The 18,255-nt window shown below is 41.1% G+C and overlaps 1 protein-coding gene across 1 annotated transcript; it reads left to right on the top strand.

The window, feature by feature from the left end:
* Window positions 1-645: 645 nt before the first annotated feature.
* On the top strand, window positions 646-1,947 carry LOC308102273 (alpha-2 adrenergic receptor-like; the record flags this gene model as incomplete). Its single annotated transcript, XM_080451909.1, has 1 exon — window positions 646-1,947. One exon carries the CDS (start codon window positions 646-648, stop codon window positions 1,945-1,947), a length of 1,302 nt encoding a protein of 433 aa, XP_080308035.1.
* Between the last annotated feature and the right edge of the window lie 16,308 nt (window positions 1,948-18,255).

Below are 18,255 nucleotides of genomic sequence, written 5' to 3'. Positions count from 1 at the left end.
TCGGCCATGCCTTTCGGCCTGGCGGAGACAATAATGCACTCAGTCGGGGGCGTGTCAGAAATGGGCTCGTGTTATGAGAACAACAACACATGGGGCACAACGCACAGTGAGACAGCACTGATTAAGAGCGCTGCGCCCGAGCAGGAGGAGAGTGGCTGGAGAGCTCCTCAAATAGCAGACCATGTCTGCACGGGGAAATTAATTAGTATGTTTTTATGATATACAACTTAACAGCAAGTTATAGCTGCATTATTTTTTAAAGTGACATTTAGCTTTTTCCAACTTTTACCAACGATCATTATGGATACATTATGTATTCGTGTATCCAATGACGCGCGTCTTTTCATGTCGCCAACATTAATACCGGCTCTTACCGTGGATATGTGAGCTTCTGATGGACTCTTCATCAGGACCTGTGAGCCTCTCATGGACTCTTCATCAGTGGACCTGTGAGCTTCAGATGGACTCTTCATCAGGCTCTTACCGTGGACCTGTGAGCTTCTGATGGACTCTTCATCAGGCTCTTACCGTGGACCTGTGAGCTTCTGATGGACTCTTCATCAGTGGACCTGTGAATGGACTCTTCATCAGGGGAGTGAAATTTTCCCCGTTTTGCCCAGTTTGGATAACGCGCGTAAAATCGGCATGGATTCGTTTAACTCCAGCGGAATAGACGCGTCTCCGGTGATCCATTTCAATTCTTCATCACCATGGACCCTGGACAGTGGATACTCTTTGCCAGCAATAGCTGGCATAGCTGCTCTTGTAAGTTTTCTCATTCTGTTTACCGTTGTTGGGAACGTGTTAGTCGTTATAGCGGTGTTGACGAGCAGGGCATTGAAACCCCCACAGAACCTTTTCCTCGTGTCCTTGGCCACCGCGGACATTCTGGTCGCCACTTTAGTGATGCCCTTTTCGCTGGCGAACGAACTCATGGGCTACTGGTATTTTGGTAAAGTTTGGTGCGGTATCTACCTGGCCCTGGACGTCTTGTTCTGCACCTCGTCCATCGTTCATCTGTGCGCCATCAGCCTGGACCGCTACTGGTCCGTCACGCAGGCCGTGGAGTACAACCTGAAACGAACCCCTAAACGTGTCAAGTGTATCATCGTGATCGTGTGGCTCATATCTGCGTTTATTTCTTCCCCGCCGTTGATATCGATCGAGGGCAGCAGCGACACCGGCTACCGGCCACAGTGTGAGCTCAACGACGACACGTGGTACATTCTCTCCTCCAGCATCGCGTCGTTCTTTGCGCCGTGCGTAATCATGATCCTGGTGTACATCAGAATATACCAGGTGGCCAAGACCAGGACCAGAGGGATGTCGGGAAAAAGGCCCGGGCCAGAGCAGACGACGGAGAACGGGCTGAGCAAAGCCTGCACCTCCCCTCTGCAGGAGGAGCGGGAGAACGGCCACTGTAGGTGCCCGCCCACGCCCAGTCAGCGCACCGTCACGGAGGAGGTGGATGCTGAGGAGAGCACCTCCTCAGAGGGCAAAGGTCACACCCACAAACCTCACGATCCGAACTCGAAGAAGGCAAAGAGGGCCAGCCAAAAGAAGAATAGCTCCCTGTCCAAAAAACACTCCAGCCGCCTCTCCAGAGCCAGTAACAAGTCCATGGACCTCTTTGCCTCCAGAAAGCAACGCCGACGGAGCTCGGCATCCAGGAAAAAGATCTCCCAGGCCAGGGAAAAGAGGTTCACGTTTGTCCTGGCTGTGGTCATGGGGGTGTTTGTGGTGTGCTGGTTTCCCTTTTTCTTTAGCTACAGCTTGTACGGCGTGTGCAGGGACTCCTGTAAGATCCCTGACCCACTCTTTAAATTCTTTTTCTGGATCGGCTACTGCAACAGCTCCCTCAACCCTGCCATATACACCATTTTCAACCAGGATTTCCGCCGTGCCTTCCAGAAGATTCTGTGCAAGTCGTGGAAGAAGTCATTCTAGATATGAAGAAAAGCTATTGCACAAATTATGATGACCATGACAATCTTTCAACCAAGTGACATTAATGGAATGTACTATACATATATATATTAAAAAAAAACTATTGTGTCTACTAGTACCACTATTCTGATGGTATTTGTACACTCTGAATCTATCCCGTGCTAGGCTGCCTACTGGCAATAGTGCGTGTTATGTTTGTTTGTTTTCACTCTGCATACTGACTTTCATGGTATGCTTTCTAATGCTTATTGTGGCATCTTTGTTCAAGCCTTCTCCAAATTCCACATACACACAGCAAGAGGCAGGGGGGGGGGATGCACACTGATCCTCGTGGTCTCCATTCAAACCACAGGTATTTGGAATGCTGGTGAATGACATCTTAACATCTATTTCCTTGGCCTGTCATGATGTATTTTTTTGGCCTTATTTCAATAGCGACAGTGAGAGGGAGACAGGAAAGGCAGACAGAATGCAGGGAAATTACACAGCAAACAGCCAGGCCGGCCGGGAGTCAAACCAGGAACACACAAAGAGGCATTTTGTGCCCATGTGGTATGCACCCTAACCATTCGGCTATCGCAGTGGTTCTCAAACTATTGGTCGGGACCCCCAGGGGGGTCCCCAAATGATTTAGGGGGGGTCCCCATTAAGCACATTTGCTGTTGTGCAATGTTGTGCAACATCGTTTTTTCACTCAACAGTAAACAAACCAACATACTGTATAAGGGTTAGCCTTAACCCTAACCCTAAGTGTATACAGGGTATCTGCACATTTCTAAAGTGACAATTTAAAGGAGGAGTTCACCCAAAAAATTACTTATTTTCTATCAATTGCACACCCGCATGAAGCCTTGAATTCATGGATTTATTTTTGTTTTTGTGGCATTCCTAAGCCAATAATTTGATGACCGGGTGTGTATCCGGTAGGAGACACAAATAATCTACTTTGTGTCTCCTACCGGATACATTAGCCGGTAGGAGACTTTTTAATACCTCTAAAAAATATTACCTAAGAAAGCGTCAAAATAGCAGATCTACAAGCTCACGTTGTGAGCTTGTATTATTGCCATTGTCACAATTTTTATCTGTGGAACCGAGTCAAACTAAATGTAATGCTTCAACGTTAACTCCTACAATTCCAAGTGCTTGTCAGGGTGGGGGGTCCCCAGTTAAAATATGATTATTTTGGGGGGTCGCGGCCTGAAAGGTTTGAGAACCGGGTCTCCCCAGGCCTGTCATGATGTATATTAGATATGTTGAACTGACACATCTGTCTGCTGCAATAAAGACTGAAAACGTATAACCAAGCCAAAAGACATGGATGGTGTCCCCCCAGGAAGTACCTGTGACCTGTCACCCGGATGAAAACGACAGCTGCACCGTGGAACAGCAGGCTAATCGTCCATGGTGTCTTGTCCTGATTAATGATCCCTGAGGGCACCTGAAGGAGGTCGTAGACTTACTGAAAGACTACAACGTGACACGTCTATTAGCTATTTATATGGTGTACAACAGAGTCCCTTGTTTTCACAGTGGCCATGAACTACTGAATGTTTCCAAGCAAAACCAGAAGTGTTTATTTAAGGGGGGTGAAACAAAACAAAACCTCTCGTTTCTGTGATTTCTTGAGCTGTTTTTGCATTTGAACTTTGGAAAGTGCATTACATTTTCCCTTGCTTAAGTTGTCTGCTGTCATGCAAAATAAAGGCGAAGAAATCGTACATGTTTTTTGATGTTGGAGCCATAGTACAACTTACTGTGGAAGTATTTTCACATGCCTGAATAACTAGTAACTATTAAGTAAGTAAGTAATAAAAGCAGTGGTAGTGGTGGTAGTAGTAGTAGTAGTAGTAGTATTTGATTTATAATGCACTTTACATTTGAAACCAACATAAACAATGCTACAGAGTAAAAACTAAAACTAAAAACTAGAACAAAAGAGTTGAAAGTTCAAAACAAAACTTAAAAAAAAGTAAACAAGTAGTTTAAGGGGATGTCCTAATTTTTGTTTTTTGTTTAATCTTTGAAGTGTAAATGAGATTATTTTCAGATTTTTAAGCAAAAGCAATTATATAAAACCTCACGTTCTTCCTTTGAAGAAGCAAGTAAACATTTTTTTTCAGTGAGGCAACTTTGTAGAAAAAGTAAAATAGCAAACAGATTTAGCACGCGTGCGTGCGTGTGTGTGTGTGTTAAACTATTCATGCACTGATCAAAGTAGAAGTCCTCACAAGGTTGTACATTCAGCAGACCGAGGTGGCACTGTGTGAATCAATAAAGGTGCAGTAATGAGGTCAGATAAAGGTTGGTTCCCTGCGGTGGGGGACTTGCCATGTCAATTTGAGGGTGTTTGCAAGCTTTTTCTCACAACAGGTTTGATGCTCTGCCTCACTTCGCCTTAATCTAATACCGGCCACTACCCCTGTGGGCAAAAACGATGTGAAACAGAATTCCTCCTATACCCAACAAGGCCAGGCAAGACACGTTTATTTGTATAGCACATTTCAACAACAATACAATTCAAAGTGCTTACACAAACAATTGTGACATTTAGACAGTGCATTAAGAGAGTGCAGAAGAAACACATTTATAAAATGAGTTGTTCTGTATTCTGCTGAGGCTGAGCATGGAATCTAAAAGAAGAAAAAAACTATTTGTAATTGGTTCCTAACTGTGAGTGCCATTGTTGATGTTAACTGTCAGCAGAAATGTGAGGTGCCAGAGCAAAGAAAAGGAATACGGCATCACAGACTGTTCAATTGTCTGAATAATAAAGAGCAGAAAAGAAACAGTAAGGAGAATAAGCACACAGATGCACAGCATCTATTAAAGTGATTGATATATACACATACATATAATTTCTGTAGTGGAGGTCCCTGCTTCACCTTTCTCACAGCTAAGGGGTCCTTGGCCTGACAAATGTTAAAGACCCCTGTTCCAGACAAATAGTGTACCTGTCATTTCTCTTTATGCATCTATAGGTACTGTAGTTAAGCACTCCCACTACAATAAAACTAATGTAGGATAAATAGTCATTTATTTTGTGAATCATCCGCTACCAAAACCAAATGTGCCATTTAATGTGCTACCGATTCAAAATAGCTGACTCAACCATGCTGGTATTAGCTAGATTACATTTTCTTTATAAAGGTCAGACAGAGATTAATTTGCACTGCTGCCAATGTTCTTTGGGGGATTTATATCTTTTTAGGAAGGGCAGTGCATTAGTCACTCTTTCAAATAAACGGCTAGCACTTATCCTGTGCTGAGGGGAGTGACACCGTGCATTGATATCACCCACTGGCCTTTGTACTCAAGGTTCTTGTTCAAGAACACCAGGTCACTGGACTCCCTAAATAACATCCCTGTAAAATGCCAAAGTATTCTTTATCTTCACTGCAGTTTGTATTTGAGAAGTTCTTCATATGTAGCTTTGGCAGTTGGGTTGAGCGATGGCAGCAAACATTATCTTGAAACCAGCGCCAAAGCGGATTAGACTATCATTTGCAGTTTCCCTCAAAATAAGCCTTTCAGCCCGACAAGACATTCAGATGAAAGAAGACGTTGGCATTTGGCTTCAGATCACGCTCAGAGGTATTGTGACACAGAATGTAAAAGCGTACAATCTAACTCTCAGGACTGTAGTCATGCTCAACAAAGGTTGAGTCAAAGATTTCTATCTTTCCTTGACTAAACACTACAAAGAGATAACATGAATGGAAATGTATTATCACATAATAATTTTAACTAGTCAATTTGAGTCTTCTTCTTATCGTTCAAGACTATTAATTTGCACAACAGCCGCACGCTCAGATTCAAGATAATGAAAACTTTATGTTGACACGTTCAAAGAAAGTAGTAACTTTTTGATGTGATTTTTTACCATGTTGTTTTTTCTTCTACTTCTTTGACTAAATGCACCACTACCATTGACTTTCAGTGTTTCAGCAGATGTTCTGTCATCACTTAACCAACCCTATATGTTGGGGTGAACGTTTGGTGAAAATAGCAGATCTACAAGCTCACATAATATAATAATAAATAAATAATACAAGACGAAAAACATGATGTCTTATAAATGTATAAGATTATTGGCATCCCTATTTTGGGCATGTCATTATTGTCAATAGTAAAATAATTCAGAAAAATAGTTCATCTACAAGCTCACAATACATTGAGCTAGATCAGTCATTTTTGCTATTTTCTGGGAGTTTTTACTTGTTAATAGGGGGACCACAGCAAGAGGCTATGCTATTCGGGTGTCCTTGGCATGGAAACGTTTTGGAACCACTGACCTAAGTAATCAAGAGTTAAGTCTGTTGCTGAAAAGGGTCCAGTTGAGTCTATTGCGTATAATCAATGTTTAGTGTCCCTTGAAATTTACAGACAGAGCTGGAATTCATTGTGTAGAAAGGTGTGTATGAATCTGCTAAATAAGCTGCAGTCTCAAAAACTGATACTCTCTTCAGTTTAATTTAATCCAAGCCTTGGGAGTAAAATAAACCAGTACCAGTGTCAATTTGTTTTTTTGTTTTTGTTTTTTTAAACCTTGGAGTTCAAGGTTACATCTGGTCACATCTCAACACATAGAGACTCATAGAAATGTGACTGGCTTCAATTTAAGTATCAAAGAAACCAAAGGAGCACCAATCACCTATATATTGAATTGATTAAAATCACATCACATTTTGGTCTCAAGGACATACCTTTTTCTTTGAGGAATGTATGTGTTTTTTGAGTTTTTAATACATCCAAAGCATGTTAATTATCTTTTTTCCAGGGTTGTTTGGTTCCTTGCACCACGGAAGAGAGAAAGCAGATTTGTGTGTGTTGTTTTCAATTGATCTTGGCTTGAATTTACTGCCATCCAAAAGGAGCCAGGGGAAATGACAAATGCTTTTGTGACCACAAGGTGACAAGAATGTTCCGAAAGGAACTATTTGGCAGTTGAGCCACTGAAAAATACTCCCTCTTCTGTTTTAAAGGGGTTATCCTCTTGTCAGAAACATACAAAACTGAAAAAAGCTGACATACTTTGGTAAGTTAAGCCTACCTTAGAAAAGGTGTTGTACTTAAAATGTTGATGTTTTGATATTTCTTTTACATACACTATTGCATATAAAGCCTAATATTCCTCTTAGGCTGAACAGCAGATGTTTGGGGTTCCCATGGGATGGGATCCAGGTGATATGATTGGTATTTCCCTTTAAGGCCTACTTAACTGAATACAACTAGACTAAACTAGTATAAAGTAGGACAGCTCACATTTCAATATTAGATTATATTCTGCAATCCACACTTCATAAAAGTTTGCTGTAATGCAGTGATGTTTACTGAAACTGCCTCATGCATTACCTTCCTTGTACATGTGTGGTGAATTATGTAGAAGTTGTCTTCAGCCAGTAATAAATCACAGTGTAGCTAACATGTGTAATGATGGAGGAGCTCAGACACATAAGATGATCTCACAACTCACCATTAGTGCAGAAAGCACTGGCTCGGTTCTTTGACACCACTTTACTCTCCTGTCAAATGGTTCAAATGAAAGAGTGCAGCATAACTCCTCCGAAAATGGATGAAACACTTTCCTTGGATTCCTGTCAACACTAAAAAAATACATGTTCTCCCTTTTTGAGCAACCCCACCACACCTTCAATCTCAAAATTGTAATAATGAATGTCTCATATGAAGAATGCACCCCAGATACATTGCAAAATACATAGTCAGAGTCTAATTTATACTTCATTGCCAAAATAACAGATTTCCAAAAAACTGTTCTTACAAGCCAGATTCAGAAAAAGATCATTTGTTGTCTCCTGTGATCAACGCAGCTTGTTGCGTTGCTCCACACAACAGTGAATGAAGTGCAGAAACAGAGCTCATTAAGATGTGTACAGTATACAGATTGCTTGATTGACCATGTAGGGTTTGAGAGACATACTATATGCATTGATCTGGTCAAATGACCTTGTGCTCAATTGAGTGCTGCATGCAAACATATTATTAAGCAATTACAAATGGATTTTGAGCAAATTATTTCAAGTCATGTTTGTATTTTATATAATTTAATATATTAGCATTTGTTTTTGCCAGACCCAGAGGGTCGGCCTACATGAGGCTCTGCCCCCTTTCGTCCATACATGGGCGAAAAAGACCGGCTGTATAAAAGGGACCCTTTCTTCTCCATACATGGGCATAAAAGGGACACAGGCTGACACGTAATACGAAGTCCGTCATACGAAGTCCTTATAAAGTACTAGGAATTTATTCTGGGTCTGGCAGAACCAGGTCTCCTGGTCTTGTTTTAGATAGGCCCACGATGTTAAGTTATTTTCCAGTGGATGTGAAAACAAAACATTATAGGTCAGTGCAGATATAAAACTTTACACAACTTTGTTTTGCTTGGGAAATAGGTTTATTGAACAAACTTCATTGCTTGTATCAAATTCCAAACAAAGGGGTTTTAGGTTATTTATAATGTATAAAGTGTTTTGGGGAAATAAACTGTTCACTGCATGTACAGAATGTACTTGCAGGGAACCCTCTAAACACCTAAATCACTTTCATTGTTTGCTCCGGTGAGGTTACACTTCTCAAGGGAAGGTGGACTTCTGCTTGGGGGAAAAAACAAGCAGATTATCAGCCATTTTCCACAGCAACAGTGTCCAACAGTGTTACGTATGTGCCATGTTGATGGACTAACATTCGTTGCTTGAAGCATAGTGTGAATTTGGTGGAAACTGATTATGCATGGAGTGAGGAGGATCAAAAATATATTTTGATGGAACAAATTTTTTTGTTTTGTTTTTATAACTGCAGAATAACTGCACTTCTTGGGTGGATTTAGATCTAACTTAATAGTAGCAAGATTGGTCTGATGCACCACAGTGAGTAGCAGTCTATTTCAATAGACTACAGAAAGGAAAGTCCACTCCCCGCTGTCAGCACTGTTCTCCACGAGTCACCCAACAGTATAACCCATGCTGTGTGATTGAAATGTAGGGAATTAGCGGGCAACAAAATTACTTCCCATTGATAATTCCTGCTGATGGCTAGACAATGCATATTGTTGGTGTGCTAGATGTTCTGAATCATCACCTCCCACTGGCGTTGGAGGGGGGCGGGGGGGTTTAACGGTCTTGAGCCTCGGATATATACTGTGCCAAAGCCCCCTGAGCTCTTATTATTACTGGTTCCAGTTGCAAAAAACGTGGCTGGTACTGTTTCCACCTTGTGTCTGGCGTTTATGTCTGCATGTGTACAGATTTTGATAATACCATGCACATGCACTGACGATATGCTAAGTAACGCCCTGAGGGAATTTCGTGACATTTGGCACAGATGTCCACTTGGACTCAAGGGTGAACTGATTAGACCTAGGTTGTCAAAAAAGCCAAAAGTAAAAGTCACTGTGACCTCATGTCTGTCCCATTCTACTGAACGTGATATCTCAGGATGGAACGCCTTATGGGAATTTCATGATATTTGGCACAAACATTCACTTGGATTCAAGAATGAACTGATTAGAATTAGGTGGTCAATACACGCTCATTAAATTCCTTCAAAAGTCTTCATTCACTACACACTGTATTGCTCTGGACAGTCACTAATCTCTCAAGACAGATTGCAGAATCTGTCAGCACCACTGCCTTAAACATGTAGTGTTGTTGTTAGTAGGAATAAACACAGAAGCACCCAGGAGGAAGTGGACTAAGATAGGGGAGGAGGGGGTCCCATAAAAACAGTCAACATGTGGACACAGTCAACATGCAACACAACAGGAAAGCCTGTCACGTCAAACTCAACTTTTACCCAGATATTATTCAGCAAAGCCTGAAACAAACATTATGCTGGATTATAGATGTGGTATTTCGTCTAAAGACAAGAGCACAGCGGGCTCATAATCTCTGCCTAAACTAGCCTTGTTTGCTCCCAATGTGCAATGACTAATCCATCACACACACAGCAGCCGATTGACAGCAATCCAGGCCACACAGGCAAACTTTATATGGTCATTGTTTGACAGGAATATGGTGGTAACTGAGAACGTCAGTTACACAGAGTGATCAATCATGTTGCAGGCATACATTTGCATTTGAATTCTTCATTGGCTTATAGTGTCATGTTTGTAGTTCTTATTTGTTGGGCCATACTGTAAAAAAGATTTATGGTTATTTGTAAGAGTAACATGTAGGGTGCATTCGTAAATATGCTTTTGGGGTTGAATTCACAATGGAAATAACATTACATTCATTAAAATAAGTCCAAGATTCCAGCCTTGATATAAAAAACATAGTTCACCTGAGAGACTACTTTGTCTCAGTCTAGTTTGGGAGGCAGCTCATTAGGGCTGAGGATATATTCCTGTGCCCTGCAGGTGTACAGTACCCTCCAGCATAAAGGCTGCTGGCGGTTTCCAGTCTGACCTCTCCCCACTGTGCTGCCTGCACACGCCATTAGTTTGGTCATTGTTTAGTTCACACACGAATGGTTCACACACGCAGTGGTGGAAAAAGTACTCAATTGTTTTACTTTATAGTAAAAGTATCAATACTGCACTGTAGAAGTGCTCTGTTACAAGTAGAAGTCCGGGATAAAAAATGTACTTGAGTAAAAGTACAAAAGTATTGGTATCAAAATGTACTTAAAGTACCAACATGTTTGAAAATAGCAGATCTACAAGCTCACAACACGTCGCGATGCGACACGTTGTGAGCTTGTAGATCGGCTATTTTCAAATAGCCTAGGTATAAAATAGGGCTAAAGTGGTTAATGTATGTTTTATAATGTAATAATTTAGAGCTGCGAAGTAACTAGTAAATAAAGTTTTCAAATAATTGTAGTGGAGTAAAAGTACAATATTTGCCTTTGAGATGTAGTGGAGTAGAAGTAACAGATATTGAAAATTGGAAATACTCCAGTAAAGTAAAAGTATCTCAAAATTGTACTTAAGTATAGTACTTGAGTAAATGTACTTAGTTACTTTACACCACTGCACACACGGTTCACATAGACAACTTATTCTACAGCCACACCGACACCACACATACTCGTGTCCGTAACCTGTTTATTGTAGCTAATATAAAACAGACCACAATATTTAGCATGATTATCTCCTTTCTTCAAAGTTCCACATTTAGAATTCAGAACATTCTCTTCTGAGGGAGAATGCCACTGGCCGGGACCCTCCTGCAGGGGGCTAAGCCTCTCATCTTAAGCAATGCTAGAAACGCCCCTGTGGCATGCTTTTCAAACAGCTACATGTTGCTCACAGTATACAGTGCATGATGGGGGGTTTACCTAACTTTCCCCACTCACCTTCTTAGCAAAATGTTTCAAGCCTTTACCAATCCAAAAGCTCTCATATCTATTCTATCTGGTATGTCCTATTTGGCACTTGACATTGAGGAGGCCATAATGAGGCTATTATAGAACTTGGAGGCCAGTCTATGACGTCAGTATGATGTCATACGTCATGTCATATGACATTAGGGATTTCCATAAATGGACAAAAAAGGGACTCAGAGACAGACACAGAGACAGACAGATAGAGAGATATTTGGATTTTCGGTTCTGGACAACCGCCAGTATGACTTCCCACTCGGCACCACACACGCTCTGGTCATCTGCGCACACACTCCAAGTTTTAAGATTTCGTTTTATAGATTATTATGCGCCTGGAAAGATCAGGTATAAACAGTCATTTGTTTTTGGTCAATTTTCTTTTTTAAACGGAGGTCGAACATATCCGTTTAGAACCCCCGTTTTTATTAGCATCATCACGAATCAGCATCTGCCGTCTGTCCGCTGTTTAATATTTACTTTACACACGGGGCGCACAAGCTATCCTCATTGAGTGAACAGGTTGTTTTCAACATGGCACAGAAACACATTTCTGAATTCTTTGATGGGCCCAAATCAAAGAAAAGCACAGAGGCAACTCGTGTTGATATATCACCACCTGAATGTGTAAATGAACAGCCTCAGCCGGAGTCAATTGAGTTGTTGACATGAGGGAATTCATTACCATCACCCCAGAGCGCAAGAGCACATTTGGAATATTGTAAGGTAATAGCTATTTTAATTGGTTAAAAGCTCTATTGTACTGGAATGTGTATTATAGCTATTGGATTTTGTAAAGAAGAAATTGTTCTTGACTTGCTGTGTGTAACGATTATCATTAATCACTGCTGGTCAAAAGTAGTTCCCGCGGCTATGTGCAGGGCTATACTAGGCCCACTCATGTTTTTGCTCTACACAAAATATCTTATTTTTTCTTTTTCTTAGCCCCTTTTCTCCCCAACTTAGCTGCCACTAATTCCTCCCCACACACATTTGTGTGTTGTCACTGCTGCTGTATCCTTCTGACTCACCTGCCAGTGAGGATCCCCCACCGAGAGGACCTAGAACCTCCATCCTACTCCTCCCACCCAACACTCCCTGCTGACAGGTGCCGCACCAGCCCGTAGGAGTACTTGCAGTGACAAATATCACCCTCCCTGTCCGGCTTCCCTCCCCCAAACACGGGCCAATTGTGTTCGTATCGACAAAGCCGGATGAACCGCAACTTGTAGATCTCTTTTTGACAAATATTAGTCATGCTCCTCCTCCTAACCACAACCATTTAGTGTCATCTTCATGATACCTGCACGGTGAAACCAGGAGCAAATAAAAGCCTAAGGAGAGGATGCCGGCAAACAAAGCCCAGGGTTCGGAGAACCCTGTCAGTAAAGCCATGACAGTATATTTGTGTGGAATTGCCAAAATCTACACATTTTGTCCAAACATCACGCAAATCGGTACACATTATCTCTATAGTCAAGTGATCGAGACGGATCAGTCCGATTTTTCATATTCCATCCTGATTAGCGAATTCCATACATTGCTGGCCCACAATAACCTACCTGACCTGGCGGAGACCTGTGCTCCGAGGAGCACTTTTTCTACATGTTATACATTTGAAAACTTGTGAAATGGGACATTCTGCATAATGAGTACTTTCTGCTTTTGGTACTTTAAGTACATTTTGATACCAATACTTTTGTACTTTTATTGAAGTAAATTTTGAATTCCAGACTTTTACTTGTAACAGAGTATTTCTACAATGCAGTATTGATACTTTTACTTAAGTAAAAAATGTGAGTACTTCTTCTACCACTGGTTGTTTGATGTCATCTAGTATACTAATCAACTATCAACTTTGGCTAAACGTGAGCAATCTTCATGGTTTTCTGATTGCAAAGTCCTCTATAATGTCTTTAAAGTCCTATTTAGCCAGTTCACAAGTGTGGAGGTTGAGCAAATTCATAGATTCTTTATCCAATTTCATCATTCAGTAAGTAATAATCATGATATTTAGTAGCCATTATCTTTCATTTGATTGTTTTGATAATCATTATACTGCATAGTATTCACACATATAATTGGCTCATGTTTCTCTTTAATGATGTATATTACTTCATTGTCATTATAATAGCATAAACAAAAATGTCATAAATCCTCAAGTAATGTGATTCTTTAATCATATTGTGTCTCCCACCCATTATTAGACATTATATTTCCTCTACTTATTTTTAACAGCAAACTTATATTAGTTCCAACTTCCAAGTTGTCACACTGGTTTGTTTCCTAAGTACTGGTCTGACTGGGTACCGTCTATAATGAGTGATGACAGTTTGGTGCCTCTCTAGAGAATATGAACGGAACTTATATTGTGATACAGGATGCTCAGAAATAGACACCATCCGTGGCTGCACGGACACATACGTACATCATCTGTGTGAATCCTTGTGAATGTCTGCTCGTGGGCACCATTTATGAGAGGGTTATTTTAGACCATGTCTGCTCGGAAATGTCTCAGTCTTTGATGGTTATTCCTGTTAGTATCCAATGATAAATGTCCATATATACTGATATAAGACAACTCGATCCAAAACCTTCTGTGTTGCGTCAACTCCACTGCAGCGACCTTATAATAAAGCATCACTTCACTGAAGGTATGGGTGTATTTTCAGGTAGGCATCCGGTACCCAAAGCTTGCTTTTTTTCCTATAGTTTGTGTAATGTGCACAAAAAGTGAAGTTTAAAAGCAACAATTTATGGATGGGGGAGTGAGTATCAATCGCAATTTAATCAGTCAGAACGTGCCTGTTTCATGGTGGCAGCAGCTGTAAAGCATAACGAAGTGGGAGGGCACGTGAAACTGAATTAAATAAATACATTTATGTTTTATTTTTTCAATTGAGGGGCCAAGGCCATAGGGCCCTCTTTGCATTATTTCACTTTCTCACGTTTTTTCTGTCCTGGCCTAACCGTGCAGTCGGTTTTTACAAAACTATGCAATATGGTAGAGGGCCAAACGGCTAAGACACGAAACTCACAACTATTGGCCAAAGCAATCAATTCAAAAATACAAACTTTGAACAGGTATAACTCATGCCCTGTTTAACATGCATCCATGAACCTTCAATACACATACAGTATGCGTCTCCTCATGACAAACAACTTTCACGTTCTGACTTTTGACCTTTGACCTTTAGATCTCCCACCATTTTGAATTGTATGAAAAACAGTTCAAATCGATCTCCTCCTGGGATTTTTGAGCAATCTGCATGAAACTTTTTACACTTGAACTTTGGACCAATATCTAAAATCACAGTGGAAGAGAAGTTTGTAAGTGAAAACTTTTTTTTTTATGAATCATTGTAAAAGTCAATCACGTCGCAAGGTTTCCACTCAACAGCAACAGTTATATTATATTATAATATGTTTTATCATGTTTACTACTCTTGAAGCTAGGATCTCTGTCTATCTATCTACCCATCCACACATTAACTTGGAGGTGGCAAGGGTTGGAATGGAACATAGTCAGTGATCTCTGTATGCATAAAAGTGTATGGGATGTGAGTAAAAACTGTCCAGACTTCAGCCTCTATCTCCTTAAAATGGATTATAAATTCAGACAGCAAAGATGTCAGGCCAATGTGTGGCTGGAACAAGATTGATTTCATGGTGTCTGGAGAAGGCTAGAGTTCATTTACTCACCAACAGAATGTAGGCCCTCTATTCTCAAATACTATATGCCCCTCATTCAAGGAACAATTAAGTGCCAGGAGTATGACGGGTTTTGGAGCTTCAATAATAACTGAGTTTCAGGTATGTATCACTGCTTCCAATATGCATGCTGAGATTCATGAAGAAATCACAACAGACATCTGTAGAATGTATTTAGATTTTTTCCAAGTTGTATTTTTGGGGCTTTTCTGAGCCTTTTTTGATATACAATGGAGAGAGACAGGAAACACAGAGAGAGAGGGAGTGACATGCAGCAAATTGTCGGGCCAGGCCCAGGAAACAAACTGGTTGTTACATCAATAATGTATTTGTTCCAATGCATTTCCTACCTCCTTCCTCTGGCCATATTAATCCATACCTTGGTTTGTTTCAGTACAGAGAAAGCCATTGGATTCCATTCATTTCAGTATGGTATCAAGACCAACTTGCATATATCGAAACTTTTTTTTAAGTTTTGTCAAAGTTACATTATTGTGTTTTAATGCATTTTAAAGCATGGATTGATTTTAAAGTCCAGCCGAAAATACTCCCAGGAGAAACTATTAATAAAAAAATCTGGGTTAATTATGGAATGAAGATAACATTGACATTAATGACTATGGAGAACATGGTAAACCGTAACTTCTAATAATAAAGCCATTAATGGGTTTAGGAATATTTCACCCCAAAAGTAAAAAAGGGGTGAGTATCAATTACTCACCCCATGAAGAGGGCCTCCTGGTGGCACCATAACAGGCCAATGTGAAAGATTTGGGGCAGACGTTCTGCTCTGGCCTCCAGGGAGTGTGTGTGCACAGTTTCACGTCTATCGGGCCAACGGTGCCGGAGATTAGCTGTACACAGACGGACAAACACACACACACGGACGGACGGACGGAGTGGCTTCATGACCCTATAGAATCTATTGGCTGTCTAGACAGCTTGGATCTTGGACAGACACACACACACACACACACACACACACACACACACACACACACACACACACACACACACACACACACACACACACACACACACACACACACACACACACACACACACACACACACACACACACACACACACACACACACACACACACACACACACACGCGCACACCCCCTCTTATAGACGGCCATGCCGTGAAAAGTCCTTGAATGTTGGCAGACTGTGGATGAGATGAGATTGGATGGATGTAAGATGCTGCTGTGGCAGTAGCGCAGCAGGTTATGGTACCCCAGGGATGTGGTACAGAGAAAATGACATTCAAGTGAAAGTTCAACAGTTAATTGCCATAGCTGGGCTGAGCCTTGCCATTATGTGTTTTCAGTCTGAAAGCAATAGGCCTATATAGCTCATCAGTTGAATCAGGTTTAGGCTGTCAGTCACTGTGACATCTGCCACTAAGGTGTCTTTTAAACAGTGTTTTCTAAAAGAGTCCCAGTTTAAGGATAACTCTCGCTGTGCTCTCTATGCGTGTACCTCTTGTCCATGCAAGGACATGGCGGGGCAAATGGAGGCAGCTCATTTTGAGCAGAAAGTACAAACTGTGCTCAAGATTAAAGATCAGCAGTAAAAAATAACCATTGCGGTCATAGTACATTTGGAGGTTTTTGGCGGTGCCTACTTCTAAATGTTATCCATGTGTTTATGTGCACACTGTGCAGTATGAGTCAGTTGTCACTTTGGCATGTGGGTGCAGTTACAGAGGAGGGATTGGCACAGGTTGGTGGAGGTAAACCAAACAGGATTTGTACATGTGTTGTGGAGAGGTTGTGGGAGTAGGCCTGTGCGGTGTATTGCTAATGCTATAGTCAAGTGTGTAGGCTGTAGGGTGCTGCATTGCTGCTCGCTAGCGAGCCTGGCTCTTTAGCCGACTGGTATCGTACAGGCCTACGACCCCAGAGTTCCCGGGTTCGCCTCCCGGCCGGTGCTACACTAGCTTGCCTCTACCTTAGTAAGTTTCTAGCCACGTTTGTGGCTAGAAACTAATAGATAAGCAAGACCATGAATGTATGTCCATATACCATGCCTTTGTAAGAGCTGCAATCTGTAATGTGGCACAGAATTAACTGCTTAGTTAACGTTTGTTTTCATGACATTTTTATGGAGACAACAAGCATCATTGCCCTTTATGTCAGTTACCACATAAAGTAATACCGGCAGCCTAAACTTATGTATTTCATAGTTCATCCCAACCCACTTCTAATTGAAGGCTCTAGCTCTCTGTGAGAGTCATTATAACACAGTGAATGACATTCCCTGTTTCTCAGACATTCAATCTCTCCCACTGAACTTAAAATACATGCTCCAAATGTTCCCATGTCAGAGCCTTCCCCTGTGTCACCCACAAAGAGAAGAAAGTGTCATTCCACCCCCAGTTGACAGAGGCGTGGGAGGACAGATACTCTAGATGACTTATGACATGTTATTAAGTGTATGTAACAGCTCCTGTTTGGCTGTGCACTAGCCTTCTGTCTTCCTTGTTACCATGCTAATATCTAGAAAAGTGTTCTTCTCAGTGTAGGTCTATGCTAGGCAGGCTTGCTGACCTGTGTGGAAACTGCATGGGAAATAGAGTTTGTACGAAAGACGGTGAAACCTTAGACGGTATTCATCTTCCATTAAGAATTTATTGCTACAAAAATAACTGCTCCACCCCAAATTGAATATCACGTTGTACATTACAGAACACGCCCAGTGTGATATTGACATTAAGTTATCAGGGGAAAACACTGACAAAAATCATTGTCGGAACGTATAAATCATGATGAAAAACAAAAGGGCACATACTGTAGGAGGCATTTGGGTCACACTAACAGAAACTTTATATAAAATATAAAATATTATATAAAAGAGAGATTCATTGCATGTTGACAGAGCCCATGGAACACAACACGCACTCTATACTACATTAGCTTCCAATCCAGCATATTACAAACACAAGGTTTCCAAAGTGCTGCACAAGAGAAAATACATAAAACAATCAAGAAAAGTAATACCGGTACATAGTAAAAATTAAGAATTAAGAAATTTAAATAAAGTCCATAAAAAAGTGAAACATCAACTACCAGCAAGGAAACTTAGTTCAGCCAAAGTATAAAAATGAGACTTAAGGCGGCATTTAAAAGTTTCAACAGTAGGGGCCAATTTGATATGGAAAGGTAGCTCGTTTCATAATTTAGGGGCTTCAACTGAAAAGGCGCGGTCCCCTCTAGCGTTCAAATGTGTCGTTGGGACATTGAGTTTTT

Source organism: Gymnoscopelus braueri (assembly GCF_963280865.1).
Source record: "Gymnoscopelus braueri genome assembly, chromosome: 15".
Lineage (NCBI taxonomy): Eukaryota > Metazoa > Chordata > Actinopteri > Myctophiformes > Myctophidae > Gymnoscopelus > Gymnoscopelus braueri.
This window is presented reverse-complemented; position numbering and strand designations above follow the sequence as displayed.